This window comes from Accipiter gentilis, chromosome 7 (assembly GCF_929443795.1).
Source record: "Accipiter gentilis chromosome 7, bAccGen1.1, whole genome shotgun sequence".
Taxonomy (NCBI): Eukaryota; Metazoa; Chordata; class Aves; order Accipitriformes; family Accipitridae; genus Astur; species Astur gentilis.
Window position 1 is genome coordinate 13,338,704 of NC_064886.1, and position 21,300 is coordinate 13,360,003.

Below are 21,300 nucleotides of genomic sequence, written 5' to 3' on the forward strand. Positions count from 1 at the left end.
CTTCTAAGCAAATGCCACACAGCCCAGCTCCACGTCTAGGGCACTAAAGCAGGCAGGAACAGTCCTGCCCGCCTGCCTGTCACCAGGCAAAAGGCAGAGCAGGATGTTTCAGCAGCCAGTATGGTGCAGACCAGCACTGTCACCCTTTCCTAGGCACAAGTCATTGCCTAGTTCAAAGCCTGCCTGGATCCTGTCTGTGCTGAGCCAAAACATGCCAAAAGTCTGGCTGGAGAAGGGGAGCATCGTGCTCCACACTACTTCTTCCACAAGAGCCTGCATCCTGGGGGAAAGGGGGAATTTTGGCTCTTGCATAGCTCATGCCTAGGGAGCTGAGTCCCTCCTTCAGCTGGAGGAGATGACCTGGAGGGGGAATGGCTTTCCAGAAACTGCTGAGACCCCCGGAGAAAAGTGGGGGGCAGATCTTTCCCTAGGGAGAAGCAAAGCTCTGGTGCCATCAGCCTATGTGGATCTGGACCTGCTAAAGGCCAGCTTCCAGGTAACGGGAATGAATACCTGGGGGGTAAAGGATAAGGAGCGTGGGGAGCCTTTCTGACTGGGGTCCTGTGCCCCTCCTCTGCCACCCTGGCCTCCATCCTCACCAGGTGCAGCGGCTGTACTCAGAAACAGACATTTTTGGCAGCAGGCTGGCGTTGCTGCCTGCTGACAACCAGGTTGGGTACAAAACCATAATTGAAAGTTACAATAACCTTTATAATATAGCAATATATTTCATAGTTAAAATAAACTATTATGCTTTCCCCTATTGTTAAAAAAGAAGCGAGCAGTACAGAGGCAAGATGCAAACCCAGGTCGAAGCTCCTTAAGTCTGGACAGAAACGTCTGTGAGTTTGCAGAGAGGATGTGGTATTTTTCTGGCATTTCTAGGACGTTTCCTCGCAGGCAGTGCAGGGAGGAGGTTCGTGGAGCAAAAAACCCGAGGCTGTGCCAAAAATGAGACTGGCTGTGGCTAGTTGGGTCCTGGAGGGGCTTTGGGGTTCAGCCCTGTTGGCGCATAGGGTCGGATGCTTGCCAGCTGCGGAAGGTCAGCATCTCTTTGGGATTATAACTCTGCATCGCAGTTTTGTTCTTGTGCTTTTCCTCCACCTTGGTCACTGGTCCCAGCTCTTCTCTCTGCTTGTCCTCATGCTCTTTGGGGCCACAGGCTCCAAAATGACGTTCTCAGGGTGTGTAGACAGCACTAGCTGGGGAGCATTTACCAGAGCTCTGTAACGGAGACCTGCCGGCCACTGCCAGGAAGGGAAGCTCCAGCTTGAGCTACCACGCACACTCCACTGGGTGTGAGCTGGGGGCTGCCACCTGCACTGAGGCCGCTCAACTGCTGGTGACCAAGAGCCACTTGCAGGGAGCAGGGCAGCAGCTCCAGGTGAGCACCCTGGTCCCAGAGACCCCCAGCACTGGGGGATGCCATGGGCTGGACTGTGCTGGGGTGCTGGGGGCTCCCCCCCATTCCTGCCCTCACCATGGCCTCAGGGCAGCTCCCCGGTCCCAGCAGCGGGCCTGGGGCAGGGAGTTAGTCTCAGTGCTGGCCTCGATGGGGTCTGGTGAGCCCGGTGCTCAGGGCTACCGGCACCAGTGTCGAAGCGCTGGCAGGGGTGAGGGTGCAATACAGGGGTACAGGGGGTGGGGTGCAGGGAGCAGGGTGGGGGCTGCAGGGTGTGGGATGGGGGCACAGGGCTGTGCAGGATGCAGGGTACAAGGTGCAGACCCAGGGCTGCAAGGTCTCAGGCAGAGGCCTCATTTGGGGTGCAGGGGTGAGGCTGGGGGATGCAGGGTGTGGGGTGCGAGGTGCAGAGATCATACCGCCCCAGCCCAGCTCCTGTCAGCCCTGGTGAAATCCTGCTGAAGCAGTGGGTCTGCCCCAAGACAAGGATCTCTTGTGCCGGTTGCAATCCTGAAGCGCTCACCACTGGCTCTTTACTCCCCTTCAGCGCCTCCGGTCCCAGCAAGCTGACAGGTCTTGACAGCAACCCAGTCTTGTCTGACTTGGTTTGATTTCCCAGACTTGATCATTAGCCCGTAAGGATGTTCCCACTGGTGACAGAGATTCTCGAGCAGCAATACTTCCTCTGGCTCTCTGACACCTTCGGATACATCTTTGCACCTCGCCCCATACACAACCCTGTTACACGCAGCAGTTTGTTCCTGCCCGAACCCTGGGAGAGGTGCAGAAGCTTTTTCTCTGCTGGCTGCCTGCAGGCCAGTGAAGACACTGCATTTCAGGCTCATTCTCAGAATTTGCAACCTTTTCTCCATTGCCACACTGGAAACCTCCTTACAGGGGTGGGCAGAAGCTTCTGCTGCCGGGGAGGTAGGGCTGAGGGTCACCTGTAGGCACATGGGGAGCAGCAGCAGGGCTAATAGACCTTGGAGGGACTGCCAAGGTAGCAACGCTCTCCCAGCTATCCTGCCCACCCTGCAATTATACTAATGACAAGAGCTTGGAAGAGGAGAAGAGCAGCTCATTCCCAGAAGCCGAGTATCTCCTGCCGGCCGAGGATCAGAAAAGGCTGGCAGCGATCACCATGCGCCTCCTCTCCTCCCTGAATGTGATGGAAATGACCATGTCTTGCTACCCTGCTACCAACGGGCTCAACACAACCACCTCTGCAGCTCCAGGAGCTCATTTTGCAGTACTCCTGCTGTTGCCTTGCAGCCTTCCTCCTCCTCTTCCTCCTCCTGCCGCTGGCTGGGGCCAGCAGGGGAGAGAGCTCCTCACTAACTACTGCTTGTTTTCTGTGTAACTTTAATTGTAGGGCACAAAAAGTAAGCCACCTACCACTGGCAGCAAGTGGAGATTTGCACAGAAATTCCTCAGCATCGGGCTGATGCATCCCTGCCTATGTACGCACAAAATCCAGCGTTATTTACGGAAGGGAAAGAGTTACAAAGGAGAAGATTACAGGCTGAGTATACCTGGAGTAACACAGTAACTTTGATTACAATTACTGACACTGCTGGGTGAGGTGTAATTAATATCATGGAGTAATTACATGGTTACTTCATCTGTTTAAAAATATATAAATAGCCTCTGCTGAGTTTTCATTGAAAGCAGCAAACACCAGCCCCAAAGCCAGAGCCCAGCAGCAGCAGGCAAGGCTCCGTGCAAGGACCCGGCAGAACCCAAACACAACCCCAGGGCAGAACTGGGGAAGAAAAAGGGGGAAATGGTGAAAGCGGAACAGAAAATGGCTGGTTCCAGAAGTAGCCAGGTGATGCCAAGGGTACCTCAGGAAGCTGACCGCTGGCAAAAAAAAAGTAAAGCATGATGGGCTGCGCTTCAGCAGGCACAGGCAGCGGCTAATGCCGAGCACGGGCGCTGTTGCTGAGAGGGCACCGGATGGTGCCGCTGATCCCCACCAAACCCAGCAGAAGCAGCACAAAGGCAATGGGCTTTGTTTTAAACAGATGAAGTGCCTGCCCCCACAACTGCATCACTTGCCAGCAAGCCCCAGCTCGACCCCAGTGGATTTGGCACTGCCGGCTGGGCTTGAGCACAGACATTCCTGGTGCAAGCAGAGGTGGTTGTAGCTGATGAGGTTTTTTCATCCAGCAGTTCTGAGGCCACTGCAAAGAGCCCGCTGACTTCCCAAAATGCTGGGGGGGGGGGTCCTGGGTGGGTGGTGATGTGAGCACCTGGAGACCCCCCCCAGCGTCCGGGCTGGCCAGCCAGCCCTGTCATTGGCCATCACCACATCGGCTGGGGGCAGCCCTGCCCAGCCCCGCATCCCCACATGCTTTAGGCACTGCTTTCCCAACTCTGGCACATGTCTCCAGGCAGAATTTGATACCGAGGACCAGCAAGAAGAAGCGTCCCTTGTTCTGCCCAGGCAGAAAACACTCACAGCACTGGAGAACCCCCCCGGGCAGGTTACGGCCAGACACTGTCACCCGCCCAGCAACATTGCAGGGGGTTCATGTGGGTCCTGGTAAGGAGATGGGATGGAGCGTGGGCAGCGTAGGTCAGAGCCTGTGCGAGAAACCACCATGTTGGCATCTGCCCGGCAGGGCTTTGCGATGCTGAGAGGGGCGGGGGGCGAGGGAAGTGCCCTGGCCCCCGGTGGGGTCTACACAGGGGAGGAAAACTCTCCCTCTGGTGTCTCCGTTGCTTCAGTGCTTCTGACTTGTTGTTTTGTTTTCAAATATGAAGACCTGAGATTGAGCGTGGGTTTTCCGTCTGCCACCGGACGCGGCGGTGCGGGCTTGCCCAAGGCGTTGTCTCCCGTCCCCTTCCTTCACCACGTGTAGAGGCACCTGAACGGGGATGCGATTCCCGATACCAAAGTGTTGGCAAAGCTCCGAGCATCGCTCGGCACTGCTGGTCCCTCCAGCTCCGGCCGAAGGGTCCTGCGGCAGTTTGCGGACCAGCAGAAAGTCCATGGAGACTTCGGGACCTGCGTGGAAATGCTTCCCCTGTCCGTGGGGGGGCTGAGGGGCTGCATTTTAGCAGCTGCTTGAGCTTGTGTAAGGGGTGGGGAAGGAGGTGGAGCTGACCCCGATGGGGCTCTCAGAGAGAGGAGTTTGGGGGGGACCCACCGGCACACCAACCCCCCGTGCCTCCAGGACGGCGGCGAGCAGGCGCTGCTGCTGCTGGCGCAGCATGTCAGCCATCAGCAGGGGCAGGGAGTTGAAGCTGGCACTGAGTTGCTCCAGCTTGGACTCCAGGCTGCTGATCTGCTTCTCCAGGTCCTCACTGCGGTCGTTGAGCTCAGTGATGAGGTCATACATCACATTCTGCATCTGGGGAGGGGACAGAGGGGACAGTGGAGGTGTTAGTGCCACTGCCACTGGCAGGGTCGAGCCCTATAACCCCTTTCTGCAAGCAAAGCCCTGAGAGCCGCCCCATCTCAGTTCACTCTAGGAGCTCACAGGGCACTGTGACCACAGCTTGGCTCCACCTGGGACATTAAAATGAGAAAACCCAGCCTCTGTGCAGGCAGAGGGGAAAGAGGCAGCCATCCCTGTGCTGCCAAGCAAAGGTACCCCCAGCTGGGGCTGCAAAAAAGGGGTGCAGGGAGCAAAGACCTTTCCTGGAAGCACGGTGACCCCCTGGCCCCACACCCTGGCTTGTGTCTGTGTTTCTCCTCCTGCCTTGCAAGGACAGCCATCCCACAGCAGCTATTCCCAGCTGACATTTACCAAGCCGGAGCATTTCGTGGACAGCCAGGTCCGCTTTAGTTTTTCCAAGTGAAAAGAAACACTTGGGCAGCCTGGCTGAGCCAAGAGGTTGCTGCAGAAACTTGCCTTTGAGAGGTCGACAAGGGTGTTGGCTTGGTCGCTCAGCTTCCTCTGCTCCATCTTCACGCTCCGCAACCTGGGAAGAAGGAAAGAGCAACGTGACTACATCCCCTCCTCAAGTGCAAACTGCAGCTGGAGACCTGCCTCCATCCCAGGCAATGGGAAATTGTCCCCACACCCCTGCCAGCAGCTGGACCACAATTCCCCTGGGGCTGGGGCTCAGCATCCCCCCAGCCCCCCCGCCCAGCACACAGCCCCTTACTGGTGAATGGCTTGTAGGAACTTCCTCTGATGCTTCCTGACTTTAGCGTGGTCGATCTTCTTCAGCAGCTTGGTGTGCTTATAAATGAGCCACGTTTCCCGCAGGACATTGGCTGCCGCGTTCTTAATCTGCAAGAGGAGAATTGGCTGCAGGTCACTGGCCCTGGCTGCACTGGCATATGGGATTTCATGGAGACACCAGTCTGGCTCTGCTGCGAGCCGCTGGTTCGTGAGCCAGTGCTGCAAGAGCCCTCAACTCGCCCCAGCTGCAGCAAGGTGCTCAGCTCTGTTCCCACAGTGTCCTGCACCTTTGCAAGGGATCACGGGCAGCTCGAGCAGGAGCAAGAGCAGGCAGAGCTGCCCGCACCAAGCAGGGGATCTTGGCACCCGGTACACCCACATCCCCATCCTACCCTACACCAATGCTCCGCCACCGGGCTCCTTGCCTGTGCATGAAGCTGTACTCTAAGTCTTGAGAAAAAGAAAAAAATCCCAAAGTTTTTCTCGATTCCTGCATGCATCTGCTGCTCTTGGCAGGTCCCAGCTGGGCTGCCAGCACGAGGACACAGCTTCTGCAGGCTCCCCCGGCTAAACTGCAGCTCTGCTGCTCACTCCAAGATGAATTGGCCGCCGTCTGCCTGGCACAGAGCCCACAGATCCATATCCATGGCTGGGGGAGCAGGGCCAAACGGCTGTTTGCTTTCCTGGCCCGGCCATGCCAAGGCTTTTGACTATCCCTGGGGCGTCAGGGCTCCTGCCAGCACGTGGCTTTGCCTGGGGCTCTGCCTCTGGGGTGAAGTGGGGTGCCCTGGCCATGTCCCAGCACTGGGAGGTCACCCTTCCAAGGGCTGCAACGATGCTTGCTTTGCCACCATCCCCTATATAAAATATCACTCCTGCCACAGGCAAGCAGAGCCCATTACATCACGCGGCCCTGTCAGGTTGCCGATGCTTTGCCATGACGAGGCTGCTGAGACCAGAGACCTCCTGCAGCCCCCACATGCTGCCAGAGATGTGATGCCAGACCCTGGCACAACCAGCAACCCCATGGACCCCCAGCCATGACCACAGCCTCCGGGTCCCTCCTCAGGAATGGAAACCACAGGAACCTCATGGCATGGCCCTCCTTTGTGGCAGGCGAGGCACTGAATCTCCAAAATACAGTTGTCTTCCTGACACTGAGCTAAGTAAGATCATGCTCCGCAAGAGGAGGGAGTCTGTATCCTCCCAGGGGGAAAAAAAACAAACAGGCTTTTCATCTCAGGTGTACGGCCAAGCATCCTATATCACCTAAATCCCCCATACAGAGCTGGTGCTATTTGCTTTCACTGTAACCCTTGTGCCTGTGCTGCATCTGAGGCAGTCAGACACCTTCCTCCACCATGGTACCTGTGGGACCCGCACCCAGAGGTGCTGACACCTTCCTCCCACCATCATACCCATCCACAGGTCCCTCCACATGGCACGGCCCCCCAGTCCTGCTGCTCCCCCTGTAGCACCTTACCCGCTTTGTCAGCTGTGTGTCCATCATGAAGTTGTGGACATGCTTCTCAGCTTTGGTGAGCTCCAGCTTCCTGGCCACCACAGCCACCACCAGTGCTGTGCAGCCAGCACCCTGTGCAGGGACATAAGTCACAGAAACAGTTTATCACCCTCATGCAACAGCAACACTCCCACCCTCGCCATTGCAAACCCCTAATAAAGTAAAGCTCCATGGCCTCCCACCCACATTACCCTAACAAGGAGACATCACAGAGCCTGGGTGTCCTTGAGCAGCTGACAATGTGCCAGGTAATTAACAGAAGAGGCCGGGGGTGATTTATGAGGTCAGTGGTGATCAGCAGTGAGCTCTTGCCTCCCTGGTGCCTGTTAGAAATGGCCAGGCCAAGTCTGCTTACCAGTGCCACTGCGGGCCAGGGACCTGCCCTGTGCTGGTGCCCTGTGGGATGGGGACCCCCCTCTGCTCTCAAGAGGGGTCCAGGATGGGAGAGTGGTGGGGAAGCACCAGGCAACCTGGGGGAGAGTGGGGAAGGGGCCCCCCCCGAATGGCTACATCTCCCAACAGTGACAGATAGAAGGTTGCTTATCCCAGCGATTAGGGCAAGATCTATGCCATAGCCATCATCTCTGGCACATATTTGTCTTCAGAAAGCAAAGGTGCCAAGCTTCTGCTCCCTGTGGTGCTCCTGCACTCTGCCTGCCCGCTGCCCATACCAGATGAGCCGCTTCCCCCCTCCCAGCACTCTGGCAGAGGCCCATGATCCTGGCAAATGATCCTTAATTTATTAAAGAGTCATTAATTAACATCATGCTCTGAGCTGAATCCTTTAGCATCCCCAAAGGTCCTGCTGTGTGCCCTTGGCTCCCACCACTTCTCTCTTCCCTGTGGGGCGGCCGGCCCCAGTCTTGTGGCTCCAGCAGCCCAGGGAAGCCCTCAGCCCCAGCGGTCGTGGGGGTCCCCAGCCCTGGCAGAGTGGGAGCTGTGCTGCCAGATGGGCACTGGGAGAAGGGCATGCTTTGCTGGATGGTGTCTCAGTTCAAAGTAACCACTGGCTGGGGGGGAGCTCTGGGAGCCCGTGGCACTGGGACCCCCTTGACCAAGCCATTGGCCGCTCTCCTGCGCCATGCTGCTGGGAAATGCCGCTTTCCCCCCCCAGTAGGGATTTTCTCCCTTGCTTGGCTCCTATCAGCAGCATCAGCCTCACTGATGCCCAACCTCATACAAGACAGGTCAAAGACTTGCAGTTAATATAAAATTAATACCCGCCGGCAGAGCCACCTCAGCCAACAGTTCTTGCGGGGCGCAGAGTGGCAGAGCCGAGCCCAGCCTGTGCTGGGCACCAGCTTGGGCTGCCCCAGGTGGGAAAGGAGGGGAACAGCTCCACTCCCAGGGCCTGGAGCCAAAGCGCTGGGGTGGTGGGTGCTGGGGCAGATCCATAGAGGAGCTGTGACCACAGGGCCCCCGGCCACTCCTTTGGCTGCCCCGGCTGGAAAGCCCTGGAAGCCAGGACATCTCACGGGCGCCTTGGAGCAGTATGCCAGAGGATGGTGACCTTTTAACCATAAGGAAACAAAGCCACAGCAGAGCAGTGATGCTGGCGGGAGTGCGGGGGAGTGGAGGGCTCCCAGCTGGTCCCGGCTCTCAACAGGAGCCAGCAGCATTCGGGATCGCTCCGGGCAATGGAAGCCAGGTGGCGTGAATGGGGACATCCAAGGGATGCTCAGGGGCCCCTCTGCTCCCTGCGGACATCCCCGACCCCACGGCAGTCTGTCTCCCTACTCCCTCGACGAACATGTGTCCAAATCCACCCCAAATTCACCAGCGGGGACCGTGGGGCAAGGTACCAGCTGGCATCCCACACTGCGCCCCACAGGACTGCAGCACCCACCAGGCACACAGCCAGCCTGCACCCTCACCTCCTTAACCAAACCACCATGTCCTACTAATTACTGTGCTTACAGTAATTGCAATTACAGCTCTATCAGTGTCCAGGCTGCAAGACCTTGGAGCTGAAGCCATTATGCCTCATGCATGGACAAGCCAGCTGGGAAGAGGGTCCCCATAAAATCCAGTGGCCCTGCTGCCATGACAGGGACAGGCAGAGCCTGAGGGACAGGTGACCAGCTCAGCACCACCCTTACCATGATGCCAGTGAGCAGGCAGACACCCTTCCCACAGTAGGTGTGCGGGACCATGTCACCATAGCCGATGGAGAGGAAGGTGATGGAGATGAGCCACATGGCACCCAGGAAGTTGCTGGTTACATCCTGCTGGTCGTGGTACCTGCCAAGGACACACGGGCATCAGTGTCATGACAGGGGACGGGGACAGCTGCGGGGAGCAACAGGGGCACCTGGGCACGGGGAATAGGGATTAATAACGTGGCAGGCTGCCCAATAGCAGCAGTGGTTGCACAATTTCTGCCACCAGAAAACCCACATGGACAAAATCAGAGCAAAAACTCAATGGAAAGGGCTTCTGCTTTCGGTCAGACCTGTCACCACATCCCGGTCCTGCCGCCTGCGGCCCCGGTGCCACGTGGTGGTAAGAGCCGGCTGATGGGAGAAACAGCTACAGCTCTGCAAAGCTCCCGACCACGCTAGCTCGCTGCCAGTGTCCTCCGCATCCCCTTGCTGCTGCAGCTTGGGCTGAGCCCATTCCCCCTATGTTGCTTCGGTGTACAGTGCTGTCAGCAGCCCCAGCAGAACCACTGGGGATGGATCCTGCCAAGCCTCCGGCATGCACTTGGCTCTCGGACAGCGCAAGGGGAATGGCTCACATGCTCGAGACAAAGCACACATGGAGCAGCTACAGCTTTGGGGATACTGCAGACTTTCCATGGCTATGTCCCTGCTGAGCGGTCAGTGACCGTCCTGGCCAGCCCAGCATCCGGCTGCGGCTCTTCCAGCAAACATGCAACCAGGGGCCTCGGCTGCCTCCGGCTCCCCAGGGCCAGCACGAGCCCAGCTGAGCAGCATGGGGATGTTTCCCGGGGGATGCAGGGGCTGGCCCAGCCCACAGTGGGACTCAGCCCCAAGCCCCAGGGTGGGCAGGGGCAGGCAGCACCTTTGCCCCACCACGGGCAGGATGGTCACCCTCCTGCCTGCATGCATCCCTCTCCCCGGCAGGCTTCTCCCTGCCTCCTCACAAAATCATTAGAGGGAAACCAGATGGAGCTTTTGGCAATGCCCCCTGGTTCATCCCAGCTCCTCGCTCCTAGAGTGGTTGGGTTTTCTCCTCTTCCGAAATATTTTTCCCCCTGAGCAACTGGAGACTCGAAAGATCCTGGTGCACGAGAAAGTGCCCTCAGCCATGGCAAGGGCCGCTGCCGCACTCTGGGCAGGGCTGGCCAGGGGAGCCAGAGCCTACCACCACAGATACAGCAAGGGCTCCCCAAAATCCAGCACCAGCAGGGGCACGCACCCTCCATCCCAGCCAGCGTCTTCCCCTGGGAAAGGCGCAGCCCAGCCCAGCCCGCAGGATGTGAGCTCTCAAGCCACGGGGATGACCCTGGGAGCATCATGCTGGGCAAGGGGGTTATGGCACAGACAGACAGACGTTTTTCTCTGCCAAGAAGCACTTTGAGCAGAAGGAGCTGATAAACAGGAGGAGCTGGCACACGCCACAGCCAGCGCAGGCAGGAAGAGGGGCCACCCGGTCACACCAAAGGCTGCCACAATGTTAGACCCCAGCGCCGGTTTCCGTCGCCCCCTCATCCGCCTGTCCTCCACTAAGGGCACAGCCGCTCCCCACCGGCGGGGCTGCCACGAGCACCGCCCTGGTCCTGCGTCGCGCCACCACTGAGCAGAGCATCGCCACGCCAGGATGCTGTGGCAGCACTGGCTCAGTTGACCTGACCCCATCAGTTTGGGCAGCACTGCCAGGGAGCTCCGGGCTGGCTGCACCCTCACCCCGGGGAGCAGGACCGACTGCACGTGCATGCACACGTGTAAGCACACGTGCATGCCGTCGGCGGGCAAGGCCGGCAGCACTGCCGGCACCGCAGGCAGCTCTGCGCAGCGGCCAGGCGAGCGGGCGAGGTTGCTAAGCAACTCGCTGCCTTTGGAGAGCTGCAGCCCCCCGGCATGCACGGGAGGATGCCCAACAGCGATGCTGAGCCCGCGGGCACTGGAGCAGCCCACAGTGCTGAAGGGACGTGCCATGACCATGTCACCCCAGGCTGGGGACTGTGTCTTGGAGCAGCACAGCCATTTATGAGCTCACAGCCCCAGAGGGTGCTGGCTGGGATGGTCCTGCAAGCCACAGCAAACTGGTTTCCAGTGCCGGTGCAGCAACCTGCCATCACTGGGGACACAGCTTGGGTGGCCCTTGCAGGAGCTATGTGGCACCCAGGCCCGGTGCATGCCCTGGGGATGGTGCATCCCTCGGGGATGGAGCATGTCCCAGGGGTTGTGCATCCCCCCGGGCCCTGCAACCCTCCGGGTCCTGCAACCCCCTGGGTCAGTGCACCCCCCGCCCAGCCAGGTGCCCGCCCAGGTTTGCGTCTGCCACTCTGTAGACAGACGGAGGTGGCGGCAGCTCATGGCAGCTGTGGTGCCGGTGATCTGCAGCGCCTCGTCTGCGTCATTTCTATCTTTTTTTTTGTCACTAATGGTTCTTTATTTACATTGCGTTTTCCAGCCTAAGCCCCCCCAGGTGCAGAATCAACCCCCTGCACATCCCCTGGGAGCCTGTCTGCCCGCTCTTTGTTTAGGAGGCAGAAATAAAAATCTCCCAAACACAATTAAGCAGCACACAACTATCCAGCACATCCTGAGAGCATCATTAAGGGAGGCAGGAAGGCAAATACAGCCTGTAAAAGCTTGTAAAATCTCAGCGTGCCACTCTGCTCTGCTGCCACGGTACTTAAAGCTGCTCTAATGCCCCTTCACGGGGTGACCAGCACGATGGGTCCCAACTAGGGGAAGGGGAGGGGTGGCCTTCCTCCCACCTTGCAAGCACCCAGAAGCAAGCTTGGGTGTCCCAGGGACCCAGAGGTGCTGGCTGGTGTGATCCCTCGCAACTCAGTTCCAAGGAAGGCACAAAGCTGCTGCAACAACTTAAAGGGTTTTCACTTCGCTAATCCTCAGACACCAAGTCGTAATGCATGCATTGTTTTGGGTACTTTCCTGCAGACCAGACCAGGCTCCGAGAGGCCTCCGGGGCAATTAGCCATGCTTTGATGGCAGTACGGCATTGAGCTCAGCCTCTTCGGGAAAGGGATGGCCCTGTGCTGGGACAGGACACAGGACACCCTGCAGGCCACCTGCCCTCCCTGCCCCGGGATGGACGGGTGCCACCGGCACTTTGCACCGTGGCCAGGGAGACACCCCTCTGGTACAGTGCTGGAGTGGCTTGGGGGTCCTCCACCACAGCCCCCTGATTCCTCTCACGGGACAAAAGGGTGCTGGCACATCCTCGAGAGATGGAAGCACAACAGTACCCACCAGAGCCAGTCGCCACAGCAACCCCCGCGTGCCGAGCATGCCGATGCCAGCGTGATGCCATCCGGCAGTGGGTTTGTCACTGTGGTGTTGTCATGGCAGTCGCTCGCAGCGACGCCAGAGCCCGAGCCAGGCGCTGCCACTAGCCAGCCTTGCAGCACCTCTGGCCTCTCCCTGTGCACAGCCCCCGCCAGTTCCCACCGCTCCCCGCGTCCCCCACCTGCCCTCCTGGGGCTCCCGTGCCAGCTGGCACTGCACACCGTTCCCTTGTGCAGGGACCCTGCCTGTCACCAGGCATTGTGCTGCGAGGACAGGGCTGTCCCTGCCTCTGCCTCCTGCCCAGGATGGGGGCTCGTTGGTGGGAACCCGCAGCTGCTGAGCTCCTGGATCTCTGCATCCCTCCCACAGGGTGCTGGGACATCGCAGCTCCACTGAGCATCCTGAACCGCCATGCATCCCGAACCTCCCCCTCCCCACAGCCCCAACCCCTCTCACCTCTCACACACCCGGACTGTCCATGCGGCAATGATCCAGAGGGAAATGCTGAAGACTAGCAGCACCGTCCCGGGGCAGATGGTCATGAGAGTCTTCATGACAAAGCGGGTGTTGAAGTTGATCTTGTTGAGCGCCCCGATGCTGCGCGAGGAGGCATCAGTGAAGAGCTTGCTGTGCAGCAGCATCACCCGAGCAATCAGGTAGAGGCGCAGGAACATGGGGATGGACAGGATGATGTCCACATCCGCCTCTGCCCGAGAAGGTGTGTAGGAGAAAGCCAGGCGGGCTGTCCAGAAAAATTTGTACTCCCCGGGGATGGGGTGTATGGCACAAACCAGCATCTCCAGGCTGATGTAGAGGATGCGCTCGTACGTCATCGCTATCCGCCAGTCATCAGCTCCATTGTCGATCACAAAGAGCTACCGGGACACAAAACCACAGAGTTACCAGCGGCCCTGGCCAAGCCTGCCCCACCAGCATCCCACCGTGTGCAGTGGCGGGGCATGGACACCAGAGCCCCGGGGAGCTGGGGATGGCTTCAGCCAGGAGGGCTGGGGAGGGCAGAGGAAGGAAAAGGTGGAAATGAGCCTTTGCCATCCGCTCCACTGCTCTGCCTGCTTGTTCAGAGGACACTTACGGCACTGGGGACACCCCAGAAAGCTTTCATTTGCCCAGCCTCAAGCGCACGCCCAGGCCCGGCAAGGAGACAGCTCACTCTGACCCACTCCCGCACACCAGCTGGCAGAAGCCCACCTCCCAGCACAGCCTCCTCGCCCGGGGCACAGAGTCGGGTGAGCCATCATGCCGCAGAGCACCAGCACAAGCCACCCCAGCCTCTTTGCTCCTGCCAGCACTGCACCAAGTGTCAATGACAGCCACCACGCCCCAGGTGCCAGGGCAACTTTTGGGGAGGGAACACCACAGACATCACACCCGGCCACTGGCAGCGATGGGATCCGGTTGTCATGGCAACCGCCACTTCATCCCGGGTACCAACTCCTCTCCCACTGCCAGCGATGGATTGGGGGGTCTCTGCAGGAGCTGGGGGGCATAGCAGCTTGGGCTGGCCCCTTCAGGACACCGCCAGACCCCCTGGGGGTCACCCACCCCATCCTGCCTTGGCGGGTCTGTCCCGAGGCTGCCATCAGCTTGTCCCTGGTGCAATGGGGACACTGGTGTCACCTATAGCAGCGGGGACATGCTCAGGGCCTCTCTGCAAGCAATGCTTGGCAAAGACGCCGCTAGGAAGGGATCCAAGGGGGATGTGGCAGCCAGCGCTACCGTCACCAGCGTGTCCTCGACCCTCCAAAGTGCAGAATGACACTGGCTCATCCCGGGGGGGGTCAGGAGCTCTCGCTCCAGCCCAGGTGGTGGGTGGGAGCACAGCCCTGGCTGGCTCTTCGCCTGGGAACAACCCTCCCACTCCGCTGGAGGCCCCAGTGCACCTGCGCCAGCCGCCTTGCTGGCACGGCACGGCACGCAGGGCTCTCCCCGGGGACGACAAGAGCCGCCGGGACTGACTCACGAAGCGGCCGTCCCTGGCCACCTCCCTTTCTGTTTGGAAAGCTCTGCTCCTTTTAGCTGCTTTGTTTGAGAAATTGTTTATAAAAATGCTCCAAGCTGTCAAGGGAGATCCTCAGGCATTTAGCAAGCTGACAGCCCATTCCTTCCTGGAAAAGGGTGTTAAAAATAAACAAATTAGCAAGAGGAAAAAGGCAGGGAGCCTTTTGACTGCGCGTGGGGGGTTTGCAATGGGCCAGGTCAGGGAAGGGAAGGAGCAAGGGGGATTTGGGCAGGTTCCCCCTGCGCCAGCCCCATTCAGCCCTGCACCTGCGGTTCATCGCTGCGGGTTTCCATGGAAACCCCGGCGCGGTCCAGTGGTACCCGACAGGGCACCCCCAGCACTGGCTCCGGCAGGGGAAGGAGCAAGAATGTTGGCCATCACAGCTCCAGACAAGCGAAGCAGGAAGAAAGCTGCCGAGAAGCCACGCAGGGAAAAAAGCTTCACCAAACTAAATGCACAAAGAGCCCTGAGCATGCCGAGGGCAGGGATGAGGGGGGCTGTGGCCCCACAAAACCTCCCAGCTGGAGCCAGCAGCCTCACCAGCACCGCACTCCATCATGTGCCGTGGCGATAAACATGGCGCTGGCAGGGGACAGCATGCTCTGTTCGACGCCGGGGCACCAGACCCTGCTCCAGGGTGCAGACCAGAGTCATCTCCAGGGTGCCAAGCCCGGTGTCACCAGGAGTGGGTCAACCTCTGCCCATGAGCGCAGGGAGGGCAAGGACCTGGCAGCGCTGCTGGCAGCTCTCTGCACACGCTCAGCCTAATGAAGAGCAAGTGACACATGCAATGAGCAGCAGCTCGTGGCCTTGCAGCAGAAAGCAGAGCCGGGAAGCCGGGGTGGGGGGTGCAGCTGGAGGATCTTGTTCACCTGCAGCCCTGGCTGGCAGGCGATGGGCACAGGGACACCCCAGGGACCCGTGCCATCCCAGCCCAGCGGGTGACAGTGGGTGTAGGCAGCCAGGGAGAGGACAGGCAGGACCCCAGGAGCTGGACCCAGGACTCCAGGCACAGCGATACCCCAGCCCTGGAGAAACTGAGGCACAGGGAGAGCTGCAGATGTCCAGAAGGACTCAGCAATTAATGCAATTAAGACTGAGGGAAGAGGCCGAAGCCACTGTCAAGTCTTTCCTGAAGGCCAGGGAGGTCTGGCAGTGCCGTAGGGGGTAAGTGCAGTCCTCCCTTAGGCAAAAAGGACAAGAAGCTGAGGATTTACAGCTCTGTCAGCCCCACTTCCAACCCCGGCCGGATTATCAGCAATCCCTTTATAAGCACCTAAGAGATAATAGGGCGATCAGCAGCCAGCACAGCTTTGTCTGGAGCAAATCAAGTCAAACCGATCTCATTCCCTTCCTTGCCAGTGTAACCGGCCCAGCAGAGCAGCTGGAGCCACACAGCTGGACCGTGGCGAGGTTTGGCGCCCGCAGCGGCACGACACGCGTGCTCGGGGACCAGGACCCCGGGGCGGGGGGGGGCAGCAGCAGGGATTTTGGCTCTGGAGAGGCGGGAAGCCCCACGCCGCTCGGGTCGACACTGTGTTTGCACAACCTGCTCCCAAGAACAACAAGTGGAGGAAGCCGGTGAGCGTCGGGGCATGGCCCGCCCGGCTGACCCCAGCTGCCGCCACCCCGGGGTAAATATTATTCTAGCAAAAAACAGAACTCTCAAATATTTGCTTTGAGCAACCCACCGTTGGGCTTGGTTCCCGTGCCAGCAGGCTGAGCCAGAGAGGGGGGCTCCCAGTAAGGTCCCTTGCAGGCAGGAGGCAGGCAGGGAGCAGGGCGCCTGCCTCCAGCCCCCCGGCCAGCAAAGCTGCCCCAGCCCCCAGCCTTGAGCTGGATGAGGTGGGATCTTTCATGCACCAAAACACCAGAAACTCAGGGTCAGGGAACTTCAGTATCCCTTCCCAGGATGCTCCTTCTCCTGCCCGGCGATTCATTCCTCCTGTCCCCAAAATACGCTGGCATCATGCCGAAGCCAGATCCCATGGGGAAGCGCAGCCTTCCTGGAGCAAACTGGGAGCCCTGTCATTTCCCAGCAAAGCCAGGGAGGGCTGGGAGGAAGAGAGTGGGCAGCCCTGATTAGGAAAGGATTTCACAGCTTTCCTTGGCACCTCAGCTGGTCCGAGCCCTTCCTGGCTGCAGCCTCCCCCAGCCACCGGCAGCTCTGCCAGGCACGCTGCGCTCAGGCAGACCCCTCAGTGCCCAGCCTCACTGTCCCCTGAGACCCCAGCAAGGAGGGAGGAGGCTCCATGCAGGCTGTGAGCTCAGGTACTGCATCCCACTGGGGTGGGTGGCAAATCCCGCAGCCCGCCCCGGCCACCCACCCTGGCAGCCCATTGCTTGGCGCCAGTGACACCAGGACCTACCTGCACCTCCCGCGTGTGGTAGGCAATGATGAGACCCAGCAGGATGACTGTGGAGAGGCTGATAAGGCATTTCAGGGCCAGGGAGAACATGGAGTCCTGCAAGGCAAGAACAGGGCAGGCATTAGGGGGGGCACAGCCATGGGACCCTGCCGGTGCTGGCCACCACGCTGGGCTCCACACCCCCAGGGAGATGCTGCCCCCCTTCAAACACCTGCTTCCCCCCCACCAGCACTTCAGCCGCCCCAGCTCCCACCCCACATGGCTCGGTGTGGTAGCAAGGGCACCACCAGCACCGCCAGCACCACCGGCACCGCAGGCAAGAGCGGCCCTTTCTCCAAAATGGCTTTTTTAATCCGATTCTGCCAAGTGTAATTACCAGCCTCCCCTCACTGGCACATGCGACACCAGTGCCCTGGCCGCATCCAGCATGAGCCCAATATTATGGTAGCCTAATGGATGGTCTAATTAGAGCCTCCTGCTAATTAGCTCTATGTAAATTGAACCAGCCCCTGATTCACTGGTGGTTGAAGCGGCTGCTCCCCAGGACCCCTCCAAGAAGAGCAGGATTCACTGTCCCCTCCCACGGGCTGCCCTCTGGACCCCATTTCAGTCGCCAACAAGCTCATGCTGCTGCCAGCCACAATCTGGCCCCACTGGTGCCAAGGCACCCACCAACCACTGGCAGCCCCTCACCAAGGTGTTACCTCCAAACCAACCTGCTCTGCCACCGCACCCGTCCCGCACCGCCACCCCATCCGTCCCCAGCATGCCGAGACCTGGCATGCTCATGACACACTGAGACCTGGCACGCTTGTGGCACACTGAGTCCCACCACACTCATGGCATGCTGAGACCCAGCATGCTCATTGCACACTGATACCTGGCATGCTTATGGCACACTGCACCCATCCTTTGCTCCCTAGGGTGCCGGGCTGCCTTCGGCCTCACTCCTGTCCCTCTCCCCATGTTCTCCAACCCCACAGGGTATTTAAACACAGAGAAGGGACTATTTGCCATGGAGGCAGTGGTGCATTGTTAACAACTTGGCTCCGGCCACACAATTGTGTGGATATAATGGCTGGTGCTGAGAGAAGTGCCAGGGACCAAACAACGGCTATTAATAGGCAAACTCCGGGGCAGGGCTCGTGCCAAGGCTGCTCCGGCCAGACCCTTCCTGGGGGCACTAATCCTGCCTGCCCAACACACAGGGAACCCATGGGCCTGGTGGGTCCCCAGGAAGCCCAGCCGCCACAACCTGCCTCTGCACCTCCTGGGGACCCACTGGCCCTCCCAGCAAGCGTTACTAGCAAAGGCTGCTGCACACCCACCGCGTTTACCAATGCCTCCTGCCAGCGCTGGGTCTGGAGGGACCGAGCAGGAAGAGCTGCTGCTGGATCCCACACTCACGGAAAACAACGGTGGGGGGGCTTGGCCAAACTGTGGCAATGCCTCAGCACCCCCGGCATGCATCCTCCCTGCACCATGCAGATGGCAGGATGCTTCACCCCGATGGTGCCGCACAGGCTGCTCATGGCTCTGGGAAGCAGCAGTGCCACCCTGGAGGCAGGAGAGGCCCCATCCTGCCCACAATCAAGGGACAGGCAGAGAGCTGGCAAAACCCGGCCACTGCATCCTCGCTTTCCGGCTCAGTCCCGGCACTCTCCGGCCTGGGGAGCACGCGGCGGCACGGCTGCCAGCCATGGGGCAGAGCTGGAGCCCGGCCAGGGCCGGCAGCACCGACATCCTCATCCTCACGACAGCTGCTGGCCCCAGCCCCAGACGCTCCTTCAGTCACGGCCACGTCCTTGCCGGCAAGCTCCGGTTTCCCACCGGGGGCTGCCAGGGGGGATTTATAAACTGTCGCCCACTGCTGTGGCTCCAGCCAAGTCCCTGGGGCGGACAGAAGCCAGGGGACCCCCCCCGCACCCTGTGGCTGTCGACAGGAGCACGGCAATGAGCGGCAGGCGCCGGGGCAGGGGTCGGGGCAGCGGGTGGCTGCCTGGCAGCAGCGCTGACTCACAGGGTCTTCCCCGGCTGACACAGCAGCTTGGCGTGCCGGGGCCAGCAAGCGTGGCAGCAGCGCTGCCGGCAGCCCAGCAAAGGCTGCCGGTCCCCACCGGTGCCAGGCATGCGGGCCCAGGGAGTCTGGCGAGGGCAGCTGCGGCTCAACAGGTAGTGGGTGCAGGTGGGGGATGGCGGTTTGGCCTTGCTCCTACCAAAAGGGAGTGGGAACTGCCGGGAAGAGGCTCCGGCAGTGAAGCGAAGCAAAGCATCCTTCTGCCTTGGTGGGGGAGCCAGGGATGCGAGCTCCGCACGGAGGCATCCCCCTGCCTCAGCCAGAGCAGAGGGAACCGCTGCCCGCAGCCCACACGCTCCCACCAATGCCGGCAGCTGTGGGCAGCCAGGGCTCAGGAGCCCCCCGCTGTTGGCCTGGCACCTCCGTGGGGAGGCAGCGGGGTCCCCCACGCCCACGGGACTCCCAGCCGCGTCCCTCCCTCACTCCCTGCCTCCACCTGCTCCAGCTCCATCGCCTCCTCTGCCCACACCACCCTCCCTACCGCCCGCGCCGGATAATGGCAGAAAGCGGCGAGCAGCCCCTTCTCAACCTGCTCCTTCCCCTCTGCCGGCAGCACCACGGCATGGGGACCCCCACCGGCCGCCCCCCAGTCCCCTCAGCAATGCCGTCCTGCTGACGCCCATGGGTGCCACGCATGCCCTGCCGGCGCGGGTGCCGATGCCTTCCCCTCTCTGGATAGGTATAAATAACATGACAGATGTCTATACAAAGAGTTATTCATATCGCTGCCAACCAGCGCAGCCCGGGAGCAGGAGCTGGAAGGGGCGTGGGGGGGAGAATTATAAATAAAAGACACTGTCCTGCAAAAAAAAAGAAAAAAAATGGAAGAAAGGGGTGTGGAGGAGGGGGGGAGGGGGCTGCGCCGCACCACCGAGGGCACAGCGCCTCAAGGAGCGCCCCACTGGGCTGGCGATGGGCACCACAGACCCCAGTGGGTCAGTCCCCCTTGCCGCTGGCACATGGGGCGGCTCTGCCAGGACCCGGCGCAACACCCGCCCTGACACATGCCGGCCGGTACGCGGCCCTGGTGGCCCCCAGCCCGGCGCTCACCCTGTCCAACACCTGTGGGAACAGTGTCCCCGTAAGGCCCCAGGGCCACCCCGCTGGTCCCCAGCCAGCCTGTATGGCCCCGGCCCACACCAGATGGGCCAGAGGGCTCCATGTTTATCCCACAGGACACTGTATGGATCAAAGGGCTCCGCGCTCATGTCACCAGGCACCGTCCAGCGCCGAGGGCCCTGCACCCATCCCCCTGGACCCATCGGTACCTTGGAGTAGAGCCCCCAGGAGAGCTCGGTCTCGATGACCATGACAACGATGCCGAACATGCCGAAGATGAGCGCGTAGTCGCTGAGGCGCTTCCGCTTCTCGAAGAGCGCCCGGCGATGCCCCAGCCGGTAGCCGATGTTCTGCGCCTTGCGCTTGGGCCCCTTGGCGAAGGCGGCGGGGGCCGGTCGGGCGGTCGGACGGTCAGGGCGGCAGGCGGCAGGCGCGTGGTTGTCTTCGCGCGAGACGACGATCTCGGGGGGTCCGCCAGCCCCGAAGAGCTGCAAAGGTTGCGCCTCCGGTTCGGCCTCGATGAGGTTCCTGCGGGATGCGCTGAGCCGGCTGAGGGGCTTCATCACCCCCCCGCTGTACTTGCAGGAGCTCATGGCGATCTCAGTGAAGGGGTTGCTGTCCCGCCGGTGGACCAACGGGCTGGGCTGCCGGTGTTTACCGCTACCAGGTCCGGAGCCCGCCGGGTGGTCGCCGAGGTTGAGCTGGCTGCCGTGGCGGGAGGAAGGGTGGAGGGCGGCGGGGGCGGCGGGAGGAGGAGGAGGGGCCCGTAACGACCCGGGCGAGGAGTGCAACAGGCTGTGCTGGAGCGGCGGCAGCGCGGCGGGAGGCGGCGGCGGCGGCGGCGGCGGCGGTGGTGGCGGTGACCGTTCGTCCCCCGGTAAGGGGCAGGGACACCGACCGTCCTCCTCCAGGTCCCCCACGCCCGAATCGTGGAGATGCCCCGATGTCTCCATAACGGTGGGACCGGCACCGCTTTATCGGGCACCGGTTCCGCTTTACCGGGCACCGGCCCCGCGAGCTGGATCATGAATGGGCGCCGCGCGCTCGCCCGCTGCCGCGCGCTCGCCGCCGCCGCCGCCGCCGCCGCTGCCGCCGCCGCCGCCGCCGCCGCCGCCGCCGCCGCCGCCCCCGCCGCCGCCGCCGCCGCCGCTGGCCCGGCCCCGCCGCGCCATTGGCCGCGCCGGGGCTCCCCGCAGGCTGACATCATCCCCGCCCGCTCCCCGCTTCGTGTATCCCCCCCCCTACACACACACACACACACCCCCCGCCCCGCG

At 60.9% G+C, this 21,300-nt stretch overlaps 1 protein-coding gene across 1 annotated transcript; it reads right to left on the minus strand.

Moving 5' to 3' along the window:
* Nucleotides 1-690: 690 nt before the first annotated feature.
* KCNN3 (potassium calcium-activated channel subfamily N member 3) lies at nt 691-21,113 on the minus strand. Its single transcript, XM_049806224.1, has 8 exons — nt 20,236-21,113; nt 16,891-16,986; nt 12,958-13,376; nt 9,160-9,301; nt 7,022-7,132; nt 5,519-5,646; nt 5,263-5,332; nt 691-4,758 (listed from the first exon to the last, which is right to left on the minus strand). Exons 1-8 carry the CDS (start codon nt 20,977-20,979, stop codon nt 4,462-4,464), a joined length of 2,007 nt encoding a protein of 668 aa, XP_049662181.1. The 5' UTR covers nt 20,980-21,113; the 3' UTR covers nt 691-4,461.
* Between the last annotated feature and the right edge of the window lie 187 nt (nt 21,114-21,300).